A 25,216-nucleotide genomic window follows, 5' to 3' on the forward strand; every position below is an offset into this window, starting at 1 on the left:
TTCAGAAATATTTAAACAATGCATACTTACGTATTTTTCTTCTTAGGCAATATATCTAGTGTGTTCGAAGGGTTACACAAATGATTAAATATAATTGCATGTACAGACGTAATGCGAGCAATGCTGGGTCTGTTCTATGGGTTTTTCAATGGAGCCTGCTCTAAGGAGTTAGCAGCATTGATCCGCGGTGCACGTGTTCACAGTTGATGTTGGCTTTATGAGAACGGGTAGTTTCTTCGACTCGTTTTGTGTAAGTCGGCTTGTATGTGGAACGGGGTACCGCATCTGTTTTTACTCCATCATATAAAAAAGTAAAATACTTTCATTTAATAATAATCAGTGTTCACTTCCTCATAGAATTCTAGCAGGTGTATAAAATCATGGGATATTATAATTGTAGAATTTGAGAAGCTGAAAGAATTTATAAAATATTTGCCATTATTAAACTTGAAAAATCATGAAATTTGTAAAATTTTAAAATAAATTTCGAATAAATAAAAAAATTTGGATTATGAATAAATGAGGAGAATATATGACGCAAATGCGAATGGTAGCAGAAGTCGGGGACACCCGAGGAAGACTTGAGTCGGGCCATGTCAAGAGTCAGAATAATAGAAGAGTATGTATGAGGCGATGTATGAATGTGAATGAGGTAATAAATATGTGCAAAGACCGAGTTGTTTGGCAGTCCATCCTCTCTGCCTATCCCTGCGGAGAAACAGAGTGATGGTTAGTTAGTTAGTTATTAATAAATTAATTAAAATAAAATAATGTTATAAATGTAGCTGTGTACGTACTTTATTGCTCGTATGAACTATTATTCACACAATCAGTTCTAATTTTGATAATGACACTTAAATTCAAAGCAAATTTGAGTTCATTGAATGTGAAAAATTCACACAGGAATAACTAACGCACATCATCGCAGACAACCGAAATTAGAATATTTGCTACTTACTAGGAAGCAAAAGAGTCGATATTGCTAAAATAAATTACGTATGTATACCTTTTATGACAAAAACTAGATAGCACCTACTTGTAATGGTGAATATCATAAGCTATGTACACACGTATATTCATGCTCGACGCTTTGGCTCGATCGAACACGTTGCTTTAGGAGCATTCTCGTTGTTGCGTCTACACGCCCGAGCAGCATTAGTCATATTCACATGAGCGTAAAACCATTGAGCATGAACGAGCGTGGGTACATAGCTTTACCTTTGAAATGCAATTTTTTTTATATATAAAAAATGGCAATGTCCTTTAAAACACTTTGATGCTCCTAGGCCTCAGATGGACCAATGTATTGATCATCTGTTCAAGAAAGAATCTTATCTGATCTGATCGATTTAACCAGAAGTAAGGGAAAATTTAGCTTACTTTGGGCGCACGGACATGCCACAATACACTTTTGTCGGTTAATCTCTTCAGTGCGACACCAGTGTAATAGACATAAATCATTTTTAATATTCAATAAAGAATTGAATTGAAAAATATATCGTTGCCCAACTCAGTCTGTTGGTGAACGCGACGATCGGAGAACCTTTTGATGAAATCTTTAGACGAACAATTGAAAAATTAATATTTAAATAAAATTTGCCAGTAAATAAGTAGGTACCTACAAGAATAATTTAAGTACAATATTGATTTAATGATTATACAATCTTTTTTCAAATATACATATTTTGACGTGCGGATAATAGCGGATTCTTGGAATATATAAGACAGTTCTCTACAACAATGGTGAGTAATTAAATATTCATTTTATCTTTATTTGAAATAAAAATACTTTTTTTATAGTAAATATATTACTAGCACACTTTAATCGGGAAGAGTAGTTCTACCCGTTCGGTCGATTGATGCTTAACGTCGGGAAGGGTAGTTCTACTTTCTGCGCCCGCCTCATTTCAATGGCAGAAAAGAAGAAATTATCTGATGTTTTTATATGAACATTATATACCAATCTCTTTATAAAGGTCCCAACTATATGTACATAATTATCAAATTGCAATGCAAGTCTTTTTTTGTATTTATCTTGGAGTCTTTTGTGTACATCGATATTTCAACTAAAATGGCCATTATTATTGAACACCTGACACTTGATAGGTATTGCGTTTGAAGATCAACGAAATAAGTAATTTAGATAACATATTCTGTTATTCTAATAATTCAATTCCTGGAACCAGGGTTTTTATGACCATGAAACCCGAAACAAATCTTTCTATCTCTGTTCCGCACCCACTCAACTTCTAGGTGCGAGCGAGAGGAGAGTGTCGAGCATTTAAAAACAGCAGGTATCGGCAAACACAGTTAGGCGGACCATAATAAATATTTACAAGTGCGTGCCAGTTTTTAAAAAGCAAATTGTCCTACGGTTGTGTTCCGAGGAGATAATATTTATATTTGCTTTTTCAAACCTTTCAAAATGGATTCTGAAAATTACGAAAGTGATAACGAAATCGTCGCAGATAATTTATCTGCCTGTTCTAGTAATTATTTGCCTGAATTTCATAGTGAAAGAGAAGAATCTAGTGGGAAGTGAAGAAATTCCTTGTAGGAAAAGAATGTCAGTGATGCCATTACAGTTCAGTGATTCTGAAGAAAGTGATATGGAGGAAGAACAAGGAAATATTAGATGAACAATTTTTAGACGTAAACTGTAACTGATTATATAAAGGTGATGAAAAACTAAAACCTAATAGTGTATGGTGAAAAAAATAAACAATATTATGTGAGCAATACGAGAAGCATTCTACGCTAAGTGATTATTTTAAATTTCATTTGAAAAAATAACCAATATTATTAGCACGTTCCGATGGTTTTGGTCCGCTGTATCGTGCGAGAGGCAATTGCACACGTGGTATTTCAATGAGTAATAATGTGTTACTCTGACGATACTTGAGAAGTGGCAATTGTTTTTGTTTTTATAATGATTTGGGCTTGGTGAAAATATAATAATTTGTAATTTTATAAAATTGAAACCTAGTTTATACTTAAAAAATTGAACACTAATGACTCAACAATGACTTTGTTTTCGATTTATTATGTTGCATTAGAAATAATACTTGGTTTTCAGCTACAAATTATATAGCTTGGGTATGCTGAGTTAGTATGTAGAAAATTTTATTGAAATATTTCCATTATTTACGAAGATATAGTGATTTAAAACAAATTAAACAAATTCGCGCGGGACCTTTATTTTCGCCCGTTTTCAGCGGTCAGCCGGCGAAAAAATAACCCGATCAAAGTGTGTTAAGTTTTAAAAATAAATTCGGTAATTTCCTTTTATTAGGAGACTTTTGTCCAAAGTCTTGGGAAGACACAGAACGCATCTAGCACGCTTAAATCCACAAAACACACAGCCTCCTTGGTCGAGGGATAAGGCTCTCGCTAGTAATCCGAAGGTTACGGTTTCAAATCCCAGCGTTGGAAAAGAAAATTTTATTTGATTGTTGAATAATATATTTGTAGCACGTTTCAGAGTTGAAGATACTCTCAGTATCGCCCTGGTGTAATACCAGCATTCATAATTGAAACGTTGCTTGAAATGGCTTCAGCCGTGTTTAATGATCAGGTCTGAATAGTCAGGCACTCCCCCACCTTCTTCTTTTCCATCTCCTTCCCCTCCCCACTACCTCCAGCCTCAAAACACATCCCAATTATCGGGGATGACATGCTAGAGAACCAGATCTGAATAGCGAGATACTTCCAAACCTTCCTCTACCCCATCTCCTTCTTGTCGTCATTCCCATCAGTTTTACGAAATACGGGATGCTATAGACTCATTGTCTTTGTTCAGTTGGGAGTAGTTAGAACTTTCATAAAATATTCACATAAAAAAAAAATGTTTACGTTGTGAGTACTTTCTAGATTATTAAACATCACAACGTGTGTTGATTTATTGTCATTAAAATTTATGTTACAAAATGTCACATAAAAACATATGTGTTTTATAAATACAAAATGTGAGTATCTACCTACCTAGCCAAAGATTTTTTCCAGAACGTTGGTTATGATTTAAAATAATTTTCTATAATATTATTAAATATTGAAATTTATTTGCGTCCGCCCTAGTACCGAGCCTGATGTCTTTTTATCCAAGGAACTTAACTGCTCGGCCACCGAAGCCGTCATGTTTGGTTGACTTCCAAAGAAATTTAATCCAAGCACTATAAGTTAAAAAAGTATTAAATTTCACAGTGGATTTCACCAATTCAAAATACTCTGTAGAAAACATTGAAAATAATAATAATAAATGTTATATTATCTTCCTTTTTTGTAATAAATAGAGATAGTGATATGGGATCTCCCGTGCTGAGGATATCATTAAAATTTTGTGGTAAGGATAATATAAAGGAATTATTATACATTTAGTATGCTGCGAATTTCGGGAAAGAAATGAAGCAACAGCAAGTGGTATTTTGCGCCGTTTGCGGTTGCTTTATTCCTTTCCCATAAGTCGTGGTTGAGCTCGGCAGTTCGGCTCGCGTGTTTATATGCACCATTGTGTAGTGTTTTTTTCTGAAATAATTAGAAATACATTATTTGGTGTTTTTTAGTGAGTTGAGTGGTTTCGGTTGTAGTCTGTATTTGGTGTACCTATGTTTGAAAACAATATATTTAATTGTGAGGAAAGGTGCTTAATGCTTTACAAAATTGTGAATAATCGTGTTAATAGTAACTTAGTCAATCAAATCAATTTTTACGCCAGGCCCAAATATACTAGAAATATGAACATATTTTGGACCGAAATTTTTGCCAATAACACTGGATATTTTAATCCTATGTCTAGAATGTCTCGATCATACAATGATCTTGCTAAAATACACACTGTCATAGATATTTTTGCAAATAATATAACGTGTTTCAAGAAATATATCCACGATTTCTGTACTTAAAAAAAAAGAAAAATAAATAAATAAAAAAAATGTTTAGTGGTTTAGAATTTTTTTTAATATGTACTCTTTAGATTTTTCTACTTATTATGTGCTTAAATCTTTGTAATTAAGTTTTAAGTTTTGTATTTAAATACTGTCATTATTTTACATGTTTGCTTATGTGAATGTGCAAATGTGATTGCTGCAGACACATTAGTCTAGGGATATTTATAATTGTACTTTTTTATTTTGTAATCCATTATTAATGTTTTTATAAATATCCTGTTTGTGTCTCGAATAAATAAATAAAATAAAAAATAAAGGTTTTTTTTTGTATTTTTAAAATGTACACATCAAAAAAGTTATTTATTATATATTAACCCATCGGAGACGGCAAGAATATTCAATAGATCAAAATACAAGCCGACATTATATGTATGTATATATATATAATACAGGCCAACATGTTCCCATATCCTTCATTCGTACCCGTATGTTAAAATTTATTCTGTCATTCCAGAGAGTCATATTATACTACTTGACATTCCTGACGCTGGCCATGGCGCAGGGGGTGCTGGCGAAGGCACGCTGCGGGACCCTGTACCCCCAGGACTCGGAAACCCGCGAGGTCAAGTCCCTGGACGGGATCTGGAACTTCCGCCTGTCTCCGCAGAACCCCGAGTTTGGCTTCAAAAACTTCTGGTACAAGTCAGACCTTGATAAGGTAAAAGAAAAAAATAAATGTTAACCGAACGATTACACCGACTTTTCACAGTGGTTTGACTGGTTTACTATGGTAAATCGTTAAAAATTGATTATTAGACCAGTGCAATTAGCGCCAAATTAGCGATCGTTATTATTCCGGTAGTCTCAATTTTTTTATATGTTTTATAAACTGATCTCCTGATGTAAAATCTGAGTTTCCGACCTTGGCGCACTTGTTCTTGCCCCGCCATTTTGAAGAAACCGGCTGAAACCGCGTCAAAATCTAGTTTTTCCTAAATATCTCATTTCCAATGCAAATTTATGCTAAATTAGCTTAAAAAGTATAGTAGAACACAAAATTACTTACAACTTCTGGAAAAACAATTTTCTTCTATCTCTAATAGGTACCGAGGTAGAAAGTCGAAAAGGTGCGTATATTTTTGAAAAAACTTAAAAGCGTATATTTTTGAAAAAAGTTTTTTGCGCGACTAGGTTTGGTTTTTCGTAAATACCTCGTTTCCATTACAATTTTGTGAAAAATTTATTGTTACTAATTTTGTAGAAAATAAAATTTCATAAAAGAAACAGGTATATGATTAATGTTTTTTTATCTCTATTACATATCCATGGTCTAATCCACCAAAACCAGGCCAAAAATTGAAACAGAGGTAAAGTGTTTTAAACTTGGCATTCCTTGATTTTATTTTTCTTTGACGATTATTGTTGTAAGAACATATACGTTGACAAAAATCGTCATGCCTGTGTCAGACCTAGTTATAAATGTAGTAGATGGCCTATTTCAGCATATCGGTAGCCATACATTCCCAAAGGGAAGACCACTAAAATAGGCCAAGCCACTACATTTATTCTCGCTAGAGATTGGCGAAGCGGCTCAGTTGAGGGAGCCGGTTCACTGGGTCCCGTTCACCTGAAAGATCCGCTTCAGTGAACCGGCTCGATTGAACCCCCCCCCCCCCTCCCACCACTCCATAAATAAAATATAAATAAAGTTCTTCGCGATAAAAGAATACATACCTGTAGTCGTCGATATTATTACAATGGTACAGATATTGAAATCGACCTGTGTTCTACACTCTACAGTGTCCTAAGATGTTTAAGATTCGCTAGTGAAATTTATTTTAATTGTTCATTGCGACCGAAATCAAATTGGATCGTTTATTATACAATGTGTTATTTTTATGTTTTGGCGAAATTAAAAGTATTTATTATTATTTTTTTGGTAAACTAATGTTTAAGACAAGATTTTTTATGCATAGCACAAAGGGTAACAATTATTTTACGAGCAATAATTATTAGCCTGAAACACTAGTATACATTGAATTATTTCGCGGATAAGAGATAAGCCGCTATAGCTCAGTGGTCAGAGCTGTCGACCGGAAATCGAAAGGATACGGGTTCAAGTCCCGTTGGCGTCATGTATCTTTTATCAGGAGATTTTTCAATGTGGATGAGTGTTTCAGGCTAATAGTTATTGCTTATAAAATACAAGTATTTAAACATGAAACCATGAGATTTCATTTTTCTTTTATAAAAGTTGCATTTAAAATATTTTGAGGGTTTTATGATTTTTCATAACAGGTTGCGTCTGACAAAGCTCCCTCCGGAAGAATGAGCTGAAAAGATAAATGCTTTAAAGGTAATTTCTCAGGACTGCGCTTCGTCAGATGGGACCTTGCTATCGTGAGGAAACATTCCGACATTTTTGTTTCTTTGGGAATATTATATATTTCGAAGACAAAATTTTTGCCCAGAAAAATCGATCTATGTATCGTATATTTATGAAGGGGAATTTTCATTCAAAGGGATTCCCAATATTATTGGAATACCCTTTTATTAGAATGAAAAAATGAAATCGAGAAATCTTTTGTTTTGTTAGGTTTTTGGTACAAAACGTCAAACTTCAATCGTACGGTAATCGTTGAATCACGTTTCTTATCACTTTTTTAGTTTTTTTACTCGGAAAACATAATTACGAACTTTATAAAAGCTTTAATTTAAATTTACCATGATTTCCACAAGAAAAAAGAGTGAAATTTGGAATCATTTTTCTGCGGCCACAAAAATTGTCAGATGTGTTATTTTTAAATTACAATCTATAATCTATAGCAATACTATTGAAAAAGTTTCTTTAAATTAAGTTAAAAAAAAACAATTGGTGAATGGAATTAAAATATAGAATACAATGAAAATAAACTTAAATCTATTTTAAATTAATTGTGTACTTAATAAGTGTAATAATAATATAAAAATTGTGTTTTGAAACAAAATACTTCGGTGTGAAAATAATAGTTAAACGTCGTTCATGTAAGTACTCAATGCCAACATTTACGATTATTTCGATATCAATGATTAACTGAAAATAAACCATGAACATAATATAACTCTTCCTTGTTCCTGTTATAATAAACTAAATAAGTGCCGACACAACAACTAAAATGTTATGCAAGCGTCAATACCAGTATTATTATGTCGTATATATGATCAATCCGGTCAGTACGTCAGTAGTGACCCGCGAGCCGTGAGATCCGTTGAACGATGTATGCGGATCTTCGTTCGCGAACGGGTGAGTCGGCTCTTCGGGTCTGGCGGGTCACCTGCTCACCGGCTCACCGTTCGCGAACGAGTGAAGCGGGTCACCGGGTCACCGGCTCACCGGCTCACCGGCTCACCGGCTCACCGGCTCACCGTTCGCGAACGAGTGAAGCGGGTCACCGGCTCACCGGCTCACCGTTCCCGAACGGGTCAGTTACTACTGATCCGCGAACGAGTGAGCGGCTGATTTGGGAACCGGATCTTATGGGACTGGGACACGGTCAAGCGGCTTGATCGTGTCCCAGTCCCATTACGGATCCGTGTAAAGATCCGGTTCACTGAGCCGACTCGTTCGCGAACGACTCACTTCTAATACTCGCAGCTCGGTCTGACATGCCTATCAACGTAATCACAACATAAATTTAACATTATTAATATAATTTTGATGATAAGGTACATAAAAAAGAGAAAAATTGGGATTTTCGTAAAATTAACATTTTCAGGGGATCAGTTTATTAAACATATAAAAAAATTGGGACTACCGGAATAATTACGATCGCGAATTGCTAATTGCATTGGACTATATCTTTGTGGCCGAGCGATTGAGAATTTCGTCTTCCGATCCAGAAGTCACGGGTTCTAGACCTGTGCGATCAGGTTTTTATACTTGTTGTGGGGTGGTGTGGCTGGTAGGTACTTCCCGGTGGGTCCAGGACCAACATCTCTCGCCCACTGGTAAAATCTAAAAGAGGCCGAACAATATTCGTATGTTCGGAGGTAGTTGATAATGTTGTTGCAGTCACACGGTCGTCAACTTTGCGGTGCAAAAACTGTAGTATCGCCAACATAGTGATTCATAAAATAGGTGCTTTCCAAGTAAAAAGGGATCCACTCATGAATTGTACAATTACTCTTTGGTTACGAAATGAATTTCGTAGGTAGTTCAAATGTAAAAATATCATAATGGTGCTGATAGTTCATAAATCGTAAGTTTGTGTAATACGTTATCCTTGGAGAGTCCTGGTAATAATAATTATAATATTTGGATGATTTGATTAGCGCCGTTTTTTGTGCAAAATCACCTCAAGGGCTCTGTACAAATATATAATACATTTTTACAACGATCTATCTTAATACTAACTATAGACTTGTCAAACTACTTTCAATTTATTGCATCCTCCGGTTCATCAATCACTAGTACATGCACAATGCATTTGATAAATGAACGTGATGCTAGAATGTACATATACATATTATTGTTTATTTATATATTTTACAGGCAGATAATATACAGACCACACCATCGATAGATACCACATACTCAGTTTGCAGTAAAATTTCCTATAAATTCCAATAAATATATAAATACCTATACTAAAATGCCGAGTGTTTGCGATGTTTGAGTTCCTTGCCGACAACATAAAACTGATACCTAACCACGTGTGTTCAACTTACCGACTCTCTTAAATTATGTAAATAATACCACTATAGTATTATGGTAACTCTTGGGCAAATCCATTCAGGTATAATTAAGTTAAATATCATTGCTAGTTATTTACTGAAAATAAATGTGCACAGTTTTTGTTCTGATTTTCATAAAATCATTCCACGAGAAACCCCGAAACTTTCCATATTCCTTTCCAAAGAACCAACTTAATCTTTTGCGAATGTGTAGACTGTAGTATACAACATCTACTATAACTGCGGTGGTGGTGTTTACGGTGGTGGCAAGATAATTCGGTGTCCTGCTTTCTACCTCTAGTTACTTATACCCAAGGAAGCAATGCTCGTCTCAAACTGTCGTCTCAAACCGTCTCAACAGCCACCTACATATAAGAATTTGTATTCTTCTTCTTTGAGTGCCCTCTACCATCGGAAGTTGGCTATCATCAGGCCCTACCCTATCTACTGCAACCCGGAACAACTCGGCGGAACTTCACTCAAGTCATGTAGATTTTAAAGCAATTATTTGTATTGACATTAGTTATATAAAATCTGGTTTATCATTTTAACACCTGGATTGTGTGAATGTTTATAGACAGGGCCTGTGGAGCCCATGCCCGTGCCCAGCAGCTACAATGATGTGACACAGGACCCCGAGGTACGCGACCACGTGGGCTTCGTCTGGTACGACCGCCGCTTCTTTGTGCCAGACATGTGGAAAAGTGCCGGGAGCCGCGTGTGGCTGCGATTTGGTAGCGTGCACTATGCAGCACAAGTTGTAAGTGCGATAATGTGTATTTATTATTAATAATATTGATATATTATAGTCCTGCCGCTGAAAAGTATATTGTTGTTGGGAAGTAAGAGCTTCACAGATGCACTCATAGAGGGCAGTGCATAGAGCTTGCGTGGAAGTCCGCAAGATGGCAGCCAGTGGCCAGTAGTCGCCAGGGCCAGTGGGAATGCTCCCAGACAAACTTCCTGTTCTCATATCTCAATTAGCCAGCTTCTAGTTAGGTCGATTATCGAGTTACCATTGTAATATGCGAAGTATTAATAATTCTCTGATTTATCACAAAGAACCTATTATTTAAAATCTCCTTCCACGACGATTTGGAGAACTGTTTGTGAGAACACAACAGTTGTAAACCCGAAATTAAAGATTTTTAGACGGTGCGCTTCTATTCATTAATAAATTTGATAAATATTCAGAAAAGTGGGACTCTGTTTATAGGCACATTTTATTTTAAAAATACTTTGTGTAACTATTTCAGAAACTGAAAATGGATTTATTTTTTTAATGATAAACTAATGTTTATAAGACAAGGTATTTTTATGCATAGCACAAAGTAAAACAAATAATTATAAGCAATAATTAGTCGCCTGAAATATCCATACAGATTGAAAATATCTCCCGAGTAAAAATAAATGCCGCCGACGGGAATTGAACCCGCGTCTTCTGATGTCCGGTCAGGTGCTCTGGACCACTGAGCTACGTCGGCTTATTTCGTAAGAACCTATTTTAGATTGTTAGATTCATAATTTGAGTTAAAAAAGAGATGAAAGTACCAACCTTAAATTTCACATCAATAATAATGACCGCCTTGTCAACAAATGTATTATTTTCCATTTCCGGAAACTGAAATAGTTAACTTACTTTTTATTATTATTTAAATGATTATGATTTTTTTTCTGAGTGTGTAATTAACTGTGTCCCACTTTTTTTGTTTATTTACCATATTCTACAGCCGTTAATCATAATTTTATCGTGCCTTAAAAAAAATTGGCACGTCTCATTAAAATTATTTTGAGAAAACTTATTCATTTTCAGTGGGTGAATGGTGACAAAGTGATGACTCACGAGATAGGACACCTTCCCTTCGAGCAGGAAATAACCAAGTACATCAACTACGGACTGGTAAATAGGCTCACCGTGGCTTGTGACAATAGACTTCACAACGACACCATTCCACAGGGAAAAGTTATTGAAATAACTACGTAAATAAACGTTTTTTTATTCCTAAATAAATTAGCTTAACTTCCTGGCAATCATAATATTTAAACTGTGATATTATAATATTATTTATTATTCCAGCGATAACAGGACCATCAAACTGAAGCAGACCTATCCATTTGATTTCTTCAACTACGCCGGTATTGGCCGTCCGGTGGTCCTTTACACCACTCCAAAACTCTACATTGACGATATTATCGTCAATACAAATATTGACAACACCACAGGTACAAAATTAATATCCTTCTCGGAATAGACATTGGTGATGATCTGGTTTGTAAATCGCACAGACCATCAAGGGATAATAAGATATCATCCGTTTTGAGAGGGCTCCAAATCCTTTCCAAAAGGTTATTCTCCAAATCCGCAGAGGTCGATAATCAGCACCATAAAATTATCACTTTCACCATGAAAGAACAATATGTCACAACCAGCTCTGAAAAGAGTAAAACTTTAAATACCCAAATCGTCACATTGTGATTAAAAAAACTGTGTCTTGCGACAATACCCAGTCGCAACTCATGGTACGAAAATCGGCCAAAAACTGGACAAGCAGTGTTTAGTATTGAAACAGTTTGGGATAATATCTACCGTAATTTCCCGTCATATACTATCCATTTTCTTCCTTAAAAACAGCCTTACCCACATTGGAAAGAAGAAGATGATTTTGTTGCATTGTAAATTGTCGCAAGTCCGTACATTATTCACATTTGTTGCAAGCAGTTGCTTTCGTTGTGTCGTCGTGAATTGGAGCAGTATATTCACATGCTTTGTGCTCTGTTTTGCAAATTATCATCTCGTTTTGGAGGAAATTTCACCCTGTGTACAGTGCCAGTTTGTCGAGAGCCATATTGCAGGGATTCACGGGAATTCAAGGTAGGCTGTTTCCATCATTCCACAATTATCGTGATTTTCAAACCCAATTGAATGTGCTTTATATTTTCATTCTTGTTGATTTGGTTGACAGTCGATTCCGTGTAATAGAATACGGTACAAGTAGTGCCATCTCTCGTCAAATAACATCATTCAAATAAATCCTGCTGTCTAAATGCACACAGGTAACTGAGCTTCATTGACACGCCCCCTGCAGAGCTGAATCTACTCAAAGATGACCAGAGATGTTTGTACTATCCACTATTTAAAAAAAATTTAAATGTTGTTATATAATACTACAAGAAGTCTATCGCTTCTCCAGACATTGTGAAACGGGCAAAATGTACAGAGGAAAAGTAGTAAAATAATTTTCAGGTTGCCGCCAATGAATTGAAATCAAAAGTAATCTTTTCTATAATGCAGGAATTTCTCAGGATTATCTTTATGTTGAATATGATGCTCATTCTCTTGCGTAGATGGCAGTAATTCAATTATTTTAGGAAAAACACTTTTTGCAAGTTACGCTAAAATATCAAGATAAATTTGTTTACTTGCCCCTTAAACACGCCACGAAAACGGATTTGAGTAAATGGTTTTGTCCGCATAAAAACTCAATGCTTTCAATAAAGGCATACAAATTCAATATTGGATTCATTGAAGCCATTTTATGTTAAACCTTTATGTGATTTTTGGTACCCAGGTATAATAGCATACAATGTATCATACGGAGGTTATTCTGGCGACCAAGAGGTGCATTGCTATGTCAATGTTTTGGACAAGAATGATACCATTGTAGCCAAAAGCCAAGGCTTGATTAACAGCATAGAAATACCAAATGCCAATCTGTGGTGGCCATTCCTGATGCATCCCGAACCCGGATATCTGTACATACTGGAGGTAAACTTATTAAGCAAAGCGATCATAAATATGTATTATAAATCTATTCCTTTCAATTGTACACTTATTTAAGTAGGTACTAACTTAGAACTTAAATCTTGAATACTGATTGTTTTCACCTATTTACGCACTTGAATAGTAACTTCTGTAGATGGGATACCGGTGTCCTCTGCACAAAAATCGAAGAAATTTTTGTTGAGCGATTTTAACCCTTATGTACAAACAGGGCGGCCCTGGGCCAAGATGTCTTGGTAGGTGATCACTTTAATCAATAATATTTGGATGATGTGTATTTTTGTATAGCGCCTTTTTTGTGAAAAATAATCTCAGGGGCGATGTGTTAGGACTACATATTAGGTGTCAGGTATTATCAGCGCTTTGGCGCCTTGACAATTGGCGCCCGAAGCGGTCTGCTCCAACTACGACCGCATAAAACCGGCCCTGTGTACAAAGGAACTGCATGAAGAATAAGTTCAGAATCGCTCGCGCTAAATATTGCTTTAGAAAATACTTTTAATTTGATGCATGCAGCTTCTCTAACGGCTTTGGAATAAATCATCTACGATTTTTCAGGATGTAATTTTTTCTCAAGGTCGCGGATGTCATCACAGTCAACAGTCAACCCCATTTAATTTTCAGAAAAAAATAATGTAAATAGTAACTTACTCAACCTGCTATTAAATACTTTAATAGATAACTTAAGTGAGTATCTGCTTAAGAGTCAACTCCTTGTACAGACTTTTGTTACTTAAGTGCAAACTTTTTGTATCTAAGAAGCTACTTAAATGCTAATTTTTTGCACTTATGTAGGTATTTAAATACTAACAAGTTGTGGTATGTATTAGGTTCACATTGGCATAGACTCTATCCCAAACGCTGACGTCTACAGATTAAAGATTGGCATCAGAACGGTGTCGTGGACCAACACCCAATTCTTCATCAATAATAAACCCGCATACCTTCGAGGATTCAGCAGGCACGAAGACTCTAATGTAAGACACATGTTATTATATGAATCGTTTTAATGCATTTACAGAGGAGCTACAATTTAACATCAATTCTAAATTTTAAAATTTCATTTCGCTTATGTTAATTTCAGATTCGCGGTAAAGGCTTGGACCTGGCTTTAGTCACAAATGACTATAACCTGATTCGCTGGATTGGCGCTAATGCTTACAGGACCTCCCACTACCCGTATGCTGAGGAGTTGTATGACTTTGCCGATGAACAGGGTATTATGATCATCGATGAATGCCCAAGTGTGGACACAGAGTAAGTTTGCGTAGTTTTCTTTTTATAATTATCATTTCCGGCTCCAGTCCTCTTCAATGCCGTCTTTTTTTTATTATTATTTTTTTTTTATGTGACACCTCACAAGAGTGTCCCTGCCTGTGCAGTGTACAGGGGAACTATGTCACCACCCGGTTGGGCGGCGTTGTGAGGCGGATTAAGGTAGGGGCTGTAGGAAGGGATTTGTTAATGCGGGCCTTGAAGAGGCTCGGATTAAAGGAGGGAGGAAAAAGAAAAATGCCGGTAGCTCGTTCCACATACGAGCCGACTTACACAAAAACGAGTCGTAAAAACGGCCCGTTCTCATGAAGCCAACGTCAACCGTGAATGGGTGTTCAGTTCGTGTCCGTCGAGTTTCGCGCACGTGCACCGGTGCATCAGGAATCAATGCTGCTAGCTCCTTGGAGCAGGCTCCATTGAAATACCCGTAGAAAAGACACAGCATGCCTACATTGCGTCTATGCATTAGAGAAGGCAATCGGTCTGTTAAAAACGGATTGTCAATCAGACGGATATCGCTCTCCTTTGCACAGATTCAAGCAGGTTTATCAAGTATTTTGGGGCACCAGCCCAAAAATGGCTTGTGACGAATCAAATTTCGTCACAAATATGAAAACAAATATGAGTTATAAACTGAGAGTTTCCCGCAGTGTGCGCCCAAAGACAAGTGTTGACAGACGGGGGTTGTAAAGAAAGAAGTGAGAAGTGCGGGGTAGGGCGACAGGTCCTACGAGCTCAAGAAAGAAAGACAGTCAAGATCGAGGCGGGAGAGAGAGGAGATCGAGACAGGAGTGGTGGTGAAGTACGCGCTCCCCGCCCAGCGGTGTGATGCTGGGCGGCGGATGAAGAAGTTACAGTCGAGTTAGAGAAAGTGATTTTCAAGTATTATCCTCCGCCCGGCGACGTAATGTTGGGCGGGAGGCGAAGAAAGTGCGGTGATCAGACGCGGCCGGGAGGGCCTGAGCTGCAGAACTGCAGAAGCTGCCACCTAGGACTTCGGCCTTACTAAGGCCATCGAACAAAATCAACTCAGTGACAACAGTGTAACTACAGTGAACAATGACAATGCGAATAGTGAAGAAGTAATCCGAACCATATGACAACTAGTTCATTTATAGATGTAAGTAGATCTAAGGATAATTTAGATTTAGTATTAACACTTGACAAACCCTATTAAAATCGAGACTTATAATTATTAGATGTTCTTAACTAAATTCACCTCCCTAGTCCCCACCCAAACGACACGAATTGGCGAGAAGGCAGAACATACGCATTGGTAAGTATAAAAACAGCAATATATTTAAGTATGATTCTGAGCTAGATGCCGGAGGAGATGATAACGTGATTTATTGTTACAGGCTCCCAAATTCAATAGTTGGGCGGACTTGAGACTTGTACAGGGTCAGCAGCTGGTCACTGTTGAAGAATCTCCTAGCCCTGTACAAGACGCCCAACTTTTTGGAGGCCTGATTTACTCGGGCTTCTATGGATCCCCGATACTTGAGCTGGTCTGATATAGTAACTCCAAGCATTTCAATGGAGTCTTTATTGGGGAGAGTGCTCCCATCAAATTGCACCAGACAGTCATTGATCTCCCTCTTTGCCGAAATCAGACACGCTTGGGTTTTTGAGACGTTGAAACTGACCAAGTTGGCCTTACCCCAGGCACGAACCATCTCGAGGTGGTGGTCAATTTTTTGCTTCAAAACTTCCCGAGCTGTTCGGACATCATAGGTGGAAGGGGGCCTGTCAAAAAGATAACCCTCGTGAACGGTGCTGTCATCAGCGTAGCAGTGAATTGGTGCACATTCAACGAGATCATTGATGTGCAATAAAAACAGCGTCGGAGACAGCACAGATCCTTGTGGCACCCCCGCATTGATTTGGTGCGGTGAGGAAGAAGAGCCGTCAACCACGGTTTGAATTGTTCTTCCCCTCAGAAAGTCCGCAATCCAACTATGCAGGGTTGGGTGGATCCCATACGATGGTAACTTCCCGATAAGCGCCCGGTGCCAGACTCTGTCAAAGGCTTTGGAGATATCCAACCCAACGGTTTGAGTTTCACCAAAACGTTCCATGTACCGCCCCCAAATATGCGTCACATATCCGAGTAGATCGCCACACGATCGGTTTCGACGAAATCCATATTGCCGATCGCTTAGGATATTGTTATTCTCAAGATATGTGAGCAATTTGTTGTTAACCACCCTTTCTAATACCTTCGAAAGTATGGAAGTGATGGCTATGGGGCGGTAGTTAGAAGGGTCGGAGCGGTCCCCCTTTTTTGGGATTGGGTGGACAATTGCCTTTTTCAAAAGATCTGGCACCTTTCCACCTTTAAGAGAGAGCCTAAATAATTTCGCGCGCACTGGAGTAATTTCTGCAGAACACCTCTTGAGGACCAAGGCAGGTATTCCGTCCGGCCCACTGGCTTTGTCGACTTTCAGCTCGTTCAAGACTCGGAGAACCTCTCTGTTCCGGATCTTCGGTTCCTCCATTTGAAAACCGCAGTGCGGAATGGAAGGGGGAGTCTCTCCGTTATCTTGAAGAGTTGAGTTTTCCGCGAAAATTTTGCCTAATAATTCAGCTTTCTCGCGGGCCGAGTTAGCCAGCCGACCATCAGGCTTGGTCAGAGGTGGGAAAGTGGTTCTGCAGAAATTTCTTCCGATCGAGCTAGCGAGTGACCAGAAAGCACGGCTACCAGTGGGGCAGTCAGCCAGCTTTTTCGCAATTCTCTGGTCGTGATCGCTCTTAGCTCTATTTAGAACTCTCTTACAATCCCTTGCCCGTTTTCGGTATTCCGGAAGGTTATTCATGGAGCTAATCTTCCGGAGTGCATTAAAAGCCGTATTTTTGAGTCTGACAGCTTCAGCACAGCGATGGTCAAACCACGGTTTTGTGCCCGCTCCAGAGGATTTGACGGAGAAGGGAATGTAGCAATCCATTGCTGATGTGATTACTTCTCCTACCTCGCGTGCACAAATTGATGGGTCCTCGGAGCTAAAGCATACAGTACTCCAAGGAAAGGCGCCGAAGAAAGACCGTCTGCCGTCCCATTTTGCTGCCCTGTAGTGCCATACCTTCCTCTTTACATGTTTGTCGGGTTGACGGTTCATGGAGGATGGGACAGAGGTGGTAATCAGGCAGTGGTCAGAGGATCCTAAGGGCGCTGTCACCTCCACTCTGTACCCGAGTGGCTCACTAGTGAGAAACAAATCGAGTAGGTTGGCTCGATGTGATGGGATGTCTGGTATTCTAGTCGGAGATTCTACAAGTTGGCTTAGTCCATGGATAAGAGCAAAGGATTCCGCTGATCTACCGGCAGAGCTTGTTGGGCCCGAGAACTTCAGCCATTGTTCATTATGAACATTGAAGTCCCCCAGGATTACAAACTCGGCCGATGGGTAACGGGGCAAGAGAATATCTACAGTGTCACTCAAGTATTTAAACAACTCAACAGTGTCTGATTCGGCAAGGTTTGGTGAGCGATATAGGCACGCATAAATTCTCATCATACCGGTGAGATCCACACGTACCCATAACACTTCGTGTTTTGCGCTCTCGATATTTGCGAGACGAGCGCAGCTGTCTATCCACCTCTTCTTCGACTTGTCTCTAGCTTACTTCCACTGGGGAACCCACACAGTCATGATTTCACAATCAATCACAGTGTATGTAATGAAACATATCACGACAGATACATACATACATTGAACTGACATTATAGGCATTCGTTTCTGCTTCACTCTTGAAATAAAACACCCACATCCTTACTAGTAAAAAAAAAACACTTATTCGTCGCTTATTGATAAATTGACGCATTAGGTTCCCGTCATGAAAAAGTTAAGAGTTGTAGTGGTACGCCACTATACGATTCGGATGGTGTCGGGTACTACTTAGTACACAGTACCAAGCGCTAATGTGCTACGATACCTAGGCCGTCGTAGAACCTACTGGACACTTCGCCCGTTGCCTAGAGGTCAAGCCGGACGGTACTAGAAACTACCACGCTATTCTAGGTATAGTAAGGCACTGGGCGACCGCTAGAATCTTCAGCGTAACGGGCGGCAACATATTGTAGCGATAATAACTAGAATATTCGGGAACGTTCTTAGTGCAACTTGAATCGCATTAGAACCTACTAGCGAAACACCGTAGGTACTGCCCATCTACCTACTCGCTGGATTATTCTCGATGCATTCGCACCTTATATAAGCGACAACGGGAAGGTACTCAGGCGGTCTACTACTTACATATTTTTAACACGCCAATCAAAACAATTTAATCATTTCGCGCCGCGATTACTTAAATAATAATTGCTGTATCTGTTGCGATTAATTACTTGTGTGGTAAATTAAATATTGTTAAAATCTATTCACGGCTGTTTTATTCCGGTAACAGAATAAATCTATTATAAAATATTACATAGTTTCATTTCAACACCGATAAAAAACAACATTCAACCTTCGCAACAGAGTTTCGGTTATTCTCTGGGAATTATTATTATATTAAGCGAAGTGACAGTATTCTTGTAGATTCTTCAAATAAAAGGAATGTGTTTTGAAAATTGGGTTTTTTATTATTATATAATCGACATAAAAAGTGAAGTGACAGTTTTATTGTATATTTTTCAAAGAAAAGGAAAATTATGAGATTTTTTTTTTTTTAAGTTTGTTTATGTTTAAAATTATTATATTTTTTAATTTATAAATATTAATAGTATGTTTCAAATACAAAAATCCAAAGGGTAGTTTCTAAAAATGTTATTTGTTTTTAGGATATCTTCAAAAAGAAATTTCAAGTTTATTCAACAGATAACAGTCACTCTTTGGGTGGATAAACAATGTATAAATCTTTCCATGAACTTTTTCATGGCCGTTAAATTTCAGTTTATATTAGTAAGGTTTTAATAAACACGATCGTTATCATGATATAAGATTTTTTATGTATAAGATATTCACCACGTTTATTAGTAACGCTGTCAGTATGCAAGTATTCACTGTTCTTATTTTTATTTTGACTTAAAGTTAGCTCCCGCCCGTATGAAATATCGTTTAAATGTGATATTTAAAAATTCAGGGTTGGGCGTGTGTCAGCTTCAATTATATGTATCTAAAAAAAATTGCTCTTTGTATGATTAAAACGAGAGCTAATGTTGTTGTTCCTTTGAAACCTGTATAAAGCTGCCCGATCTCAACAGATAATCTGAGTGCTGAAGGAACAAAGCCCCTCTGTGTCTGTGTTGGGGTCAGACGATAAAGATAGATGTGAGAAGTTTCAATTTATAATTAATGGTTTATATATTTTCAGAAATTATTGTTGGTGTCAATGTTTGTTGAAAGATCGTCCGTGGACTTATTGACAATCTTGTTTTTTAGTCTTTTCTTCGATGCTCTGTTAGAGAAGCATAAGGCCTCCTTGACAGCACTGATTAAGAGAGATAAGAATCGCCCGAGTGTCATAATGTGGTCCATCGCTAATGAACCCAGGTCTAACCTCAATGCTTCCGATGATTATTTTAGGTAAGTTTACGAAAACGAAATATATATATATAAATATACATATATAGTTATATATTCATATATCTAGTCTGAATTGATTAATAATTATCATTCAACTGAAAAACACAATCACTCCGTTCTGACAGAAAATTTAAAAGAGTTATCTAAAATCTTGTTAGATTAGTATCTTTCAAATGGCAGCCCCAAAGATTGGCTCGTGACCCGAGGGAAATGTTTTCCCAATAATCTAGCCGACTTTTCTCAATTCCGAAATCAATTATTATTATTTTATTGTCATTATTTTTGCAGGAATGTTTCTAAACATGTGAGAGACTTAGACTTGTCCAGAGCTATAACATTATCCATGGCTGGAAATGCGTCCGAAAATAAAGTTGTAAGAATACTTTTATGGTAAACTAATCATCTGAATTTCTATATAGTTGTTTAAAGGCTTTCATTTTCCAAGTGAGCTTTGCAGTATAAGCTCATACTTTGCATTACTTCTACTGTCTGAGGTTCAATTCAATTTATGAAATTGTTCATTTTAATTCGTTTTTAAATACATTTTTTACGGATTAATTCTTACATACATATAGAAGGTGGGCATATTAACTATACTAGTAAAAAAAGAGCTTGTCTTTTAAAGGCAGCTCATTGATGCTAAAAATGTCGATATCCGAAGTAATTCTGTTCAACAGTAAGATTGCCCTCCCCACTGCATGACCTTTGATTCCACGATTCCAAGATCCTTCATAGTCGAGATACATTTTAAAATTTGGGCGTCCATTGTATATCGGTAAAACCAGGTATGACTCTCCCTGGTGAATGACAAAATTAAACATTTAGAAAAATTAAACTCAATCCGATTTATTTTACTCCAGTGAAAAATCCCATCAATATCCGACTGGAATTAAATGCAGTCTTCTAAAGTTAGTATTTTTAAGCAAAGTTTAAGGTCATCAGCGAAGAGAAGAAATCTAGAGTGCCAAATTACTTCTAAAATGTCGTTAATAAATATGGATAAGAGGAGTGGGCCTAAATTAGTGCCTTGGGGTACCCCCGATTGTACAAAAAAATTATAGACTGGAATAGGCGTGATTAACAGAATCGAAGGCCTTTGAAAAGTGATTGTATGAACAATCTACTTGATGGCCTTTGTCTCATGATTTTGATACGTAATCCGTAAACACCAATAGGTTGGTTTCTAACCTTTTCTAAATACATGATGGTCAGAAATTAAGAATGGTTCCATTTGTGGTAGTGTGAATTTATGAAAAATCGATTGGAACAATTTAGCCTGTGCAGATAGTATTGCCACAGGTCTAAAATTTCCCACAAAAGTCTTTGTACCGCTATTATAAATCAGAAAAATTTTGATATTTTCAACAAATCAGGAAATACACCAGTTTCTAGGGAAAATTTAAATAAGAATATCGAAAAATAAGATAATCTGGACCAAGTGAATGTGTATTTTTCGTTTTCCGAATGGAAGATTCTATATCTAATTCATCATTTTGACCAATATCGATATTGTGGGATAACGATGCAGAAGGGAGGCTTGAATACCACCATCTTTACGTAGCAATTTGAGGTAGTCCCAGAATATCTTGGGATCATGTTTGATATCATGTAGAATGGAATTTGAATTTGATTGAAAAACAGTGCGAATATTGCACATAACCACGGCTCTATGCGCTCTTAAGAAATCATAGTCACGCCGACAGCCTTCCTTTTTTATAGAGAGCATGTTTTACCCTAATGCTCGCGATGGTATTTCGACAGAACCACTTTGGATATCGACGACCACCTCTACTAGAAGGTTTTCTAGGAAAACAGGCATTAAAAATATTATAAATACAAACATAAAAATGGTGTACCGCCGCGTTTATAGTGCAAAAATTATAAAGTTCTTGCCAATCTAATTGGCTTATCATATTGTTTAACTTACCAACATCACTCTGCCCAGAATTCCATCCACGTAAAGCATGCTTGTTATTTTTAGGAATTATTGCAGCTTTAATATTGTTTTTTCATGAAAAATAAATTCTAATGCGGGATGATGTTTGTGGTACGAACTTTATATTGATGTATTAGGATGTTTGATTACCACTATTTATTTGTTTCTATGGCAAAGTTTGTACATGATGTAAGTATGAATCAATGGCACAGTTTTCCTCACTATTGTTTGATGTTCTGAGGTGATCTGTAGTTTTAATATTTTTGTATTTAGTTTCTACTTGTCTTTACATTGTCGTCATAATGTTTGCAAGTTGACTATAACTCTGTTATCTCAGCCATGTTTTTACTTTAGTTTTAAATGTATTCATTTCTGTTATTTTTTTGTTTGATTTGGTAGAACATTACTTATATAGTTTCGTGGCAAGAAATTTAATTTTTCTCTGTCCAAAAGATGCATTCAAACTGCGGAATAACCAGTAAATTTTGGCTTATTGCCCTAGTTGAGTATTTATGTTGAGCAGAGGAGTTTTCAGTTATGATTTTTAAAGTTTGAATGAGGTTTGTGTACATTGAAAACTTGAAAGTTTTTTAAATATTTTGTCTGTCGGAGTTCTAAGAACTTTCGGAATTGTCTAAAGTATTCATTTTAGGGCTATGACGAACCACTCTGTTTGAGTGCACAAGGTAGACACCCATCCAGTTATCCAGTAGGTAATCTAGTTGTATTGACAAAAAGCATAGCAAACTTGTGTAATATTGTTTATGTTGAGGATATTACGGATGTTTATAAAAAATGACATGCAATGTTTTTTTTGTAATTACTTACGTCAATGGGTGAGTTCCATCGGAGATGAAAGCCAACTTCCTTTCATCTAACGTTGGCACTTCATAAAGCCAATCTTTACTCACAGTAGTACTGCAATCTTACCAGTAAGTTTTGAAATCATGAGATACGGCATCTTCCGTCAATCTTCCCCAGGATTATTGATTGGATAAGTTGTATTTGTCACTCCGATATCATAAACAGTAACAACTGTAATTTGTTTGTTCACTCTAGGGCCAGCACCTGGACATCATAAGCTTCAATACGTACAACGGTTGGTACAGTAATGCGGGCAGGTTGGACATGATTACAGATCTGGCGGTGGCTAAAACCAAGGCCTGGCACCTTACGTACAACAAGCCTGTACTCGTGTCCGAATACGGAGCGGACACCATTGCCGGATTACACATGGTTAGTTACTTAACGCCATCGTAATTAGTAAATTCAATCAATTAACTTCACACGAGGAATAAAAAAATTGTTTACTTTTTAAACTTGCTGAATTTAAAAAAAAAAATTCGCTTTGGAAGTGATTTACGTATCATCAAATATTGATTTCAATTGTATATTAGTATTGCTTGAAATGTGGTTCAATAAACTCAAATTCGCTTTGAATTTAAGTGTCGTTTTCAAAATTGGAACTGATTGTGTGAAGAATGAATCAGACAAGCAATAAAGGAAGACCTGCTTTAAATATAATATTTTAACAGAAAATTATTTTAACAATTTAAAAAAAAAGGAATTATTAAATAACATGATTTCTCAAGGGTCTGCACTAGTATATTTTGAAATAATAAAGCAAATAAAATTGAAGAATCAAATTGTATTACTACACTTTTCATTTTTATTACTGTTTGGGAATACCGTTAGGTGCAATGAGCAAACCCCCAGTTATATTAAAAAAAAAACATATTTTAAACTTGATAAATCATGTTTCACTTTGCAGCAACCAGAATACGTGTGGTCTGAGGAATATCAAGTGCAGCTAATGTCGAGGCATTTTAAAGCCTTTGATAAACTGAGAGGAATTGGCTTCTTCATCGGTGAATTCATTTGGAACTTTGCGGACTTCATGACTGCTCAAAGTAAGTAACTCAGAAATTAGTACCAGAAAGAGGTTGTATGATATGTATGTTCTGTTCCTTCTCAGACGTCTTGTATGAAAACTAAAAAGGCAGAATAGGATGATGACGTCACGTACAACCTTTCTCTGGGACTACTATCCCACTGAAACCTCCATTATAACCTTTCAGTTTTTCTTTACTTAGAAAATGCTTAGTGAAGGTTTCATTAATTTTAATAAATACAACACTAGACTCCATGCTCCGATTAAGGTTACACAAGAGTCCACTGCCCGTTGGTTTCCTGAAGGCCCCACGACGGAAGATTCCACTCCCCCTTGGTTCCTTGAAGGCCCCACCAGGAAAGAGGGCCTCATCTCTCCTTTTCACTCCTCCTTGGTTCCCTTCTATCGTATATCTACCTATACATTTTTTCTTAATTTTAGCCATACTTCGCGTCGGAGGTAACAAAAAGGGCATCTTCACTCGCGAGAGACAACCCAAGGCTTCGGCACACCATCTCCGGGGCAGGTACAACCTCCTGGCACAGGAGCTGGACGGAGTGAACCCTCCAGCAGATCTGTTCCCTTACCTCACCCCCGGCCACAGTAGCTGGAGTAGCGTCAACAAGTCCCACTCTGAGCTGTGATTTCAACCATCAGGATCCGCTGTGTAGCAAAACAATAAAATCATTGTAAGGTTATTTTAAGATCAAATTCTGATCTGAATAGCCAGCTTCGGCTGCACTGACTCCGGGTATTTGCACCTCTAGTGCATTAATGAGAAAAAAAATTAATAAAAAAACAGTGCTTAAAACTAACTTATATTTTATTTGCCCTGATAGACAACGATTCAGAATCTAAATGTTGCTTGAAATGGCTTTAACCATGTTTAGCGACCATATCTGAATAGCCAGGAACTACACACCCTTTCTCCTCCCTATCTCCTTCCTCTCCTCACTCCCCTCTTGTACAATATTAACATTATTTTTTACATAAGATTCCTACAGATTAGGTTGTTTACTTGGCTTCTAGAACAAGGATGGATGTAGGAATAGACATTATGTATATACCTTCTTATAAAGGTAAGACATTCACCTCTGCTGCACTCTTTCTATTTCAAGGATATGTTCTGAACTTTTCTCCAGGATGCTGCCAACAAATGCTTCATACATTTTTTCGATGTGATTTCATTAGTAAATGATCTCACACTATAGAGAA

General features: G+C 37.2%; 1 protein-coding gene across 1 annotated transcript; it reads left to right on the forward strand.

The window, feature by feature from the left end:
* Positions 1–1,541: 1,541 nt before the first annotated feature.
* On the forward strand, positions 1,542–24,747 carry LOC149420688 (beta-glucuronidase-like). Its single transcript, XM_089636272.1, has 13 exons — positions 1,542–1,743; positions 5,398–5,601; positions 10,174–10,356; positions 11,410–11,576; positions 11,674–11,819; positions 13,166–13,362; positions 14,208–14,354; positions 14,462–14,634; positions 20,031–20,174; positions 20,463–20,547; positions 23,170–23,346; positions 23,882–24,020; positions 24,443–24,747. The coding sequence occupies exons 1-13, from the start codon at positions 1,741–1,743 to the stop codon at positions 24,643–24,645; spliced, it is 1,968 nt and encodes a 655-aa protein (XP_089492398.1). The 5' UTR covers positions 1,542–1,740; the 3' UTR covers positions 24,646–24,747.
* Positions 24,748–25,216: the final 469 nt, after the last annotated feature.

The sequence above is a fragment of the Hesperophylax consimilis genome, chromosome 10 (genome assembly GCF_061612785.1).
Source record: "Hesperophylax consimilis isolate HC1 chromosome 10, BYU_Hcon_1.0, whole genome shotgun sequence".
NCBI lineage: Eukaryota > Metazoa > Arthropoda > Insecta > Trichoptera > Limnephilidae > Hesperophylax > Hesperophylax consimilis.

Bases quoted from the DNA above. Each gene is read 5' to 3' on its own strand.
- LOC149420688 (XM_089636272.1), top strand. The intron at 14,635-20,030 runs GTAAGTTTGCGT...CTTGTTTTTTAG, and splicing joins TGCCCAAGTGTGGACACAGA to TCTTTTCTTCGATGCTCTGT. The intron at 20,548-23,169 runs GTAAGAATACTT...TGTTCACTCTAG, and splicing joins ATGCGTCCGAAAATAAAGTT to GGCCAGCACCTGGACATCAT.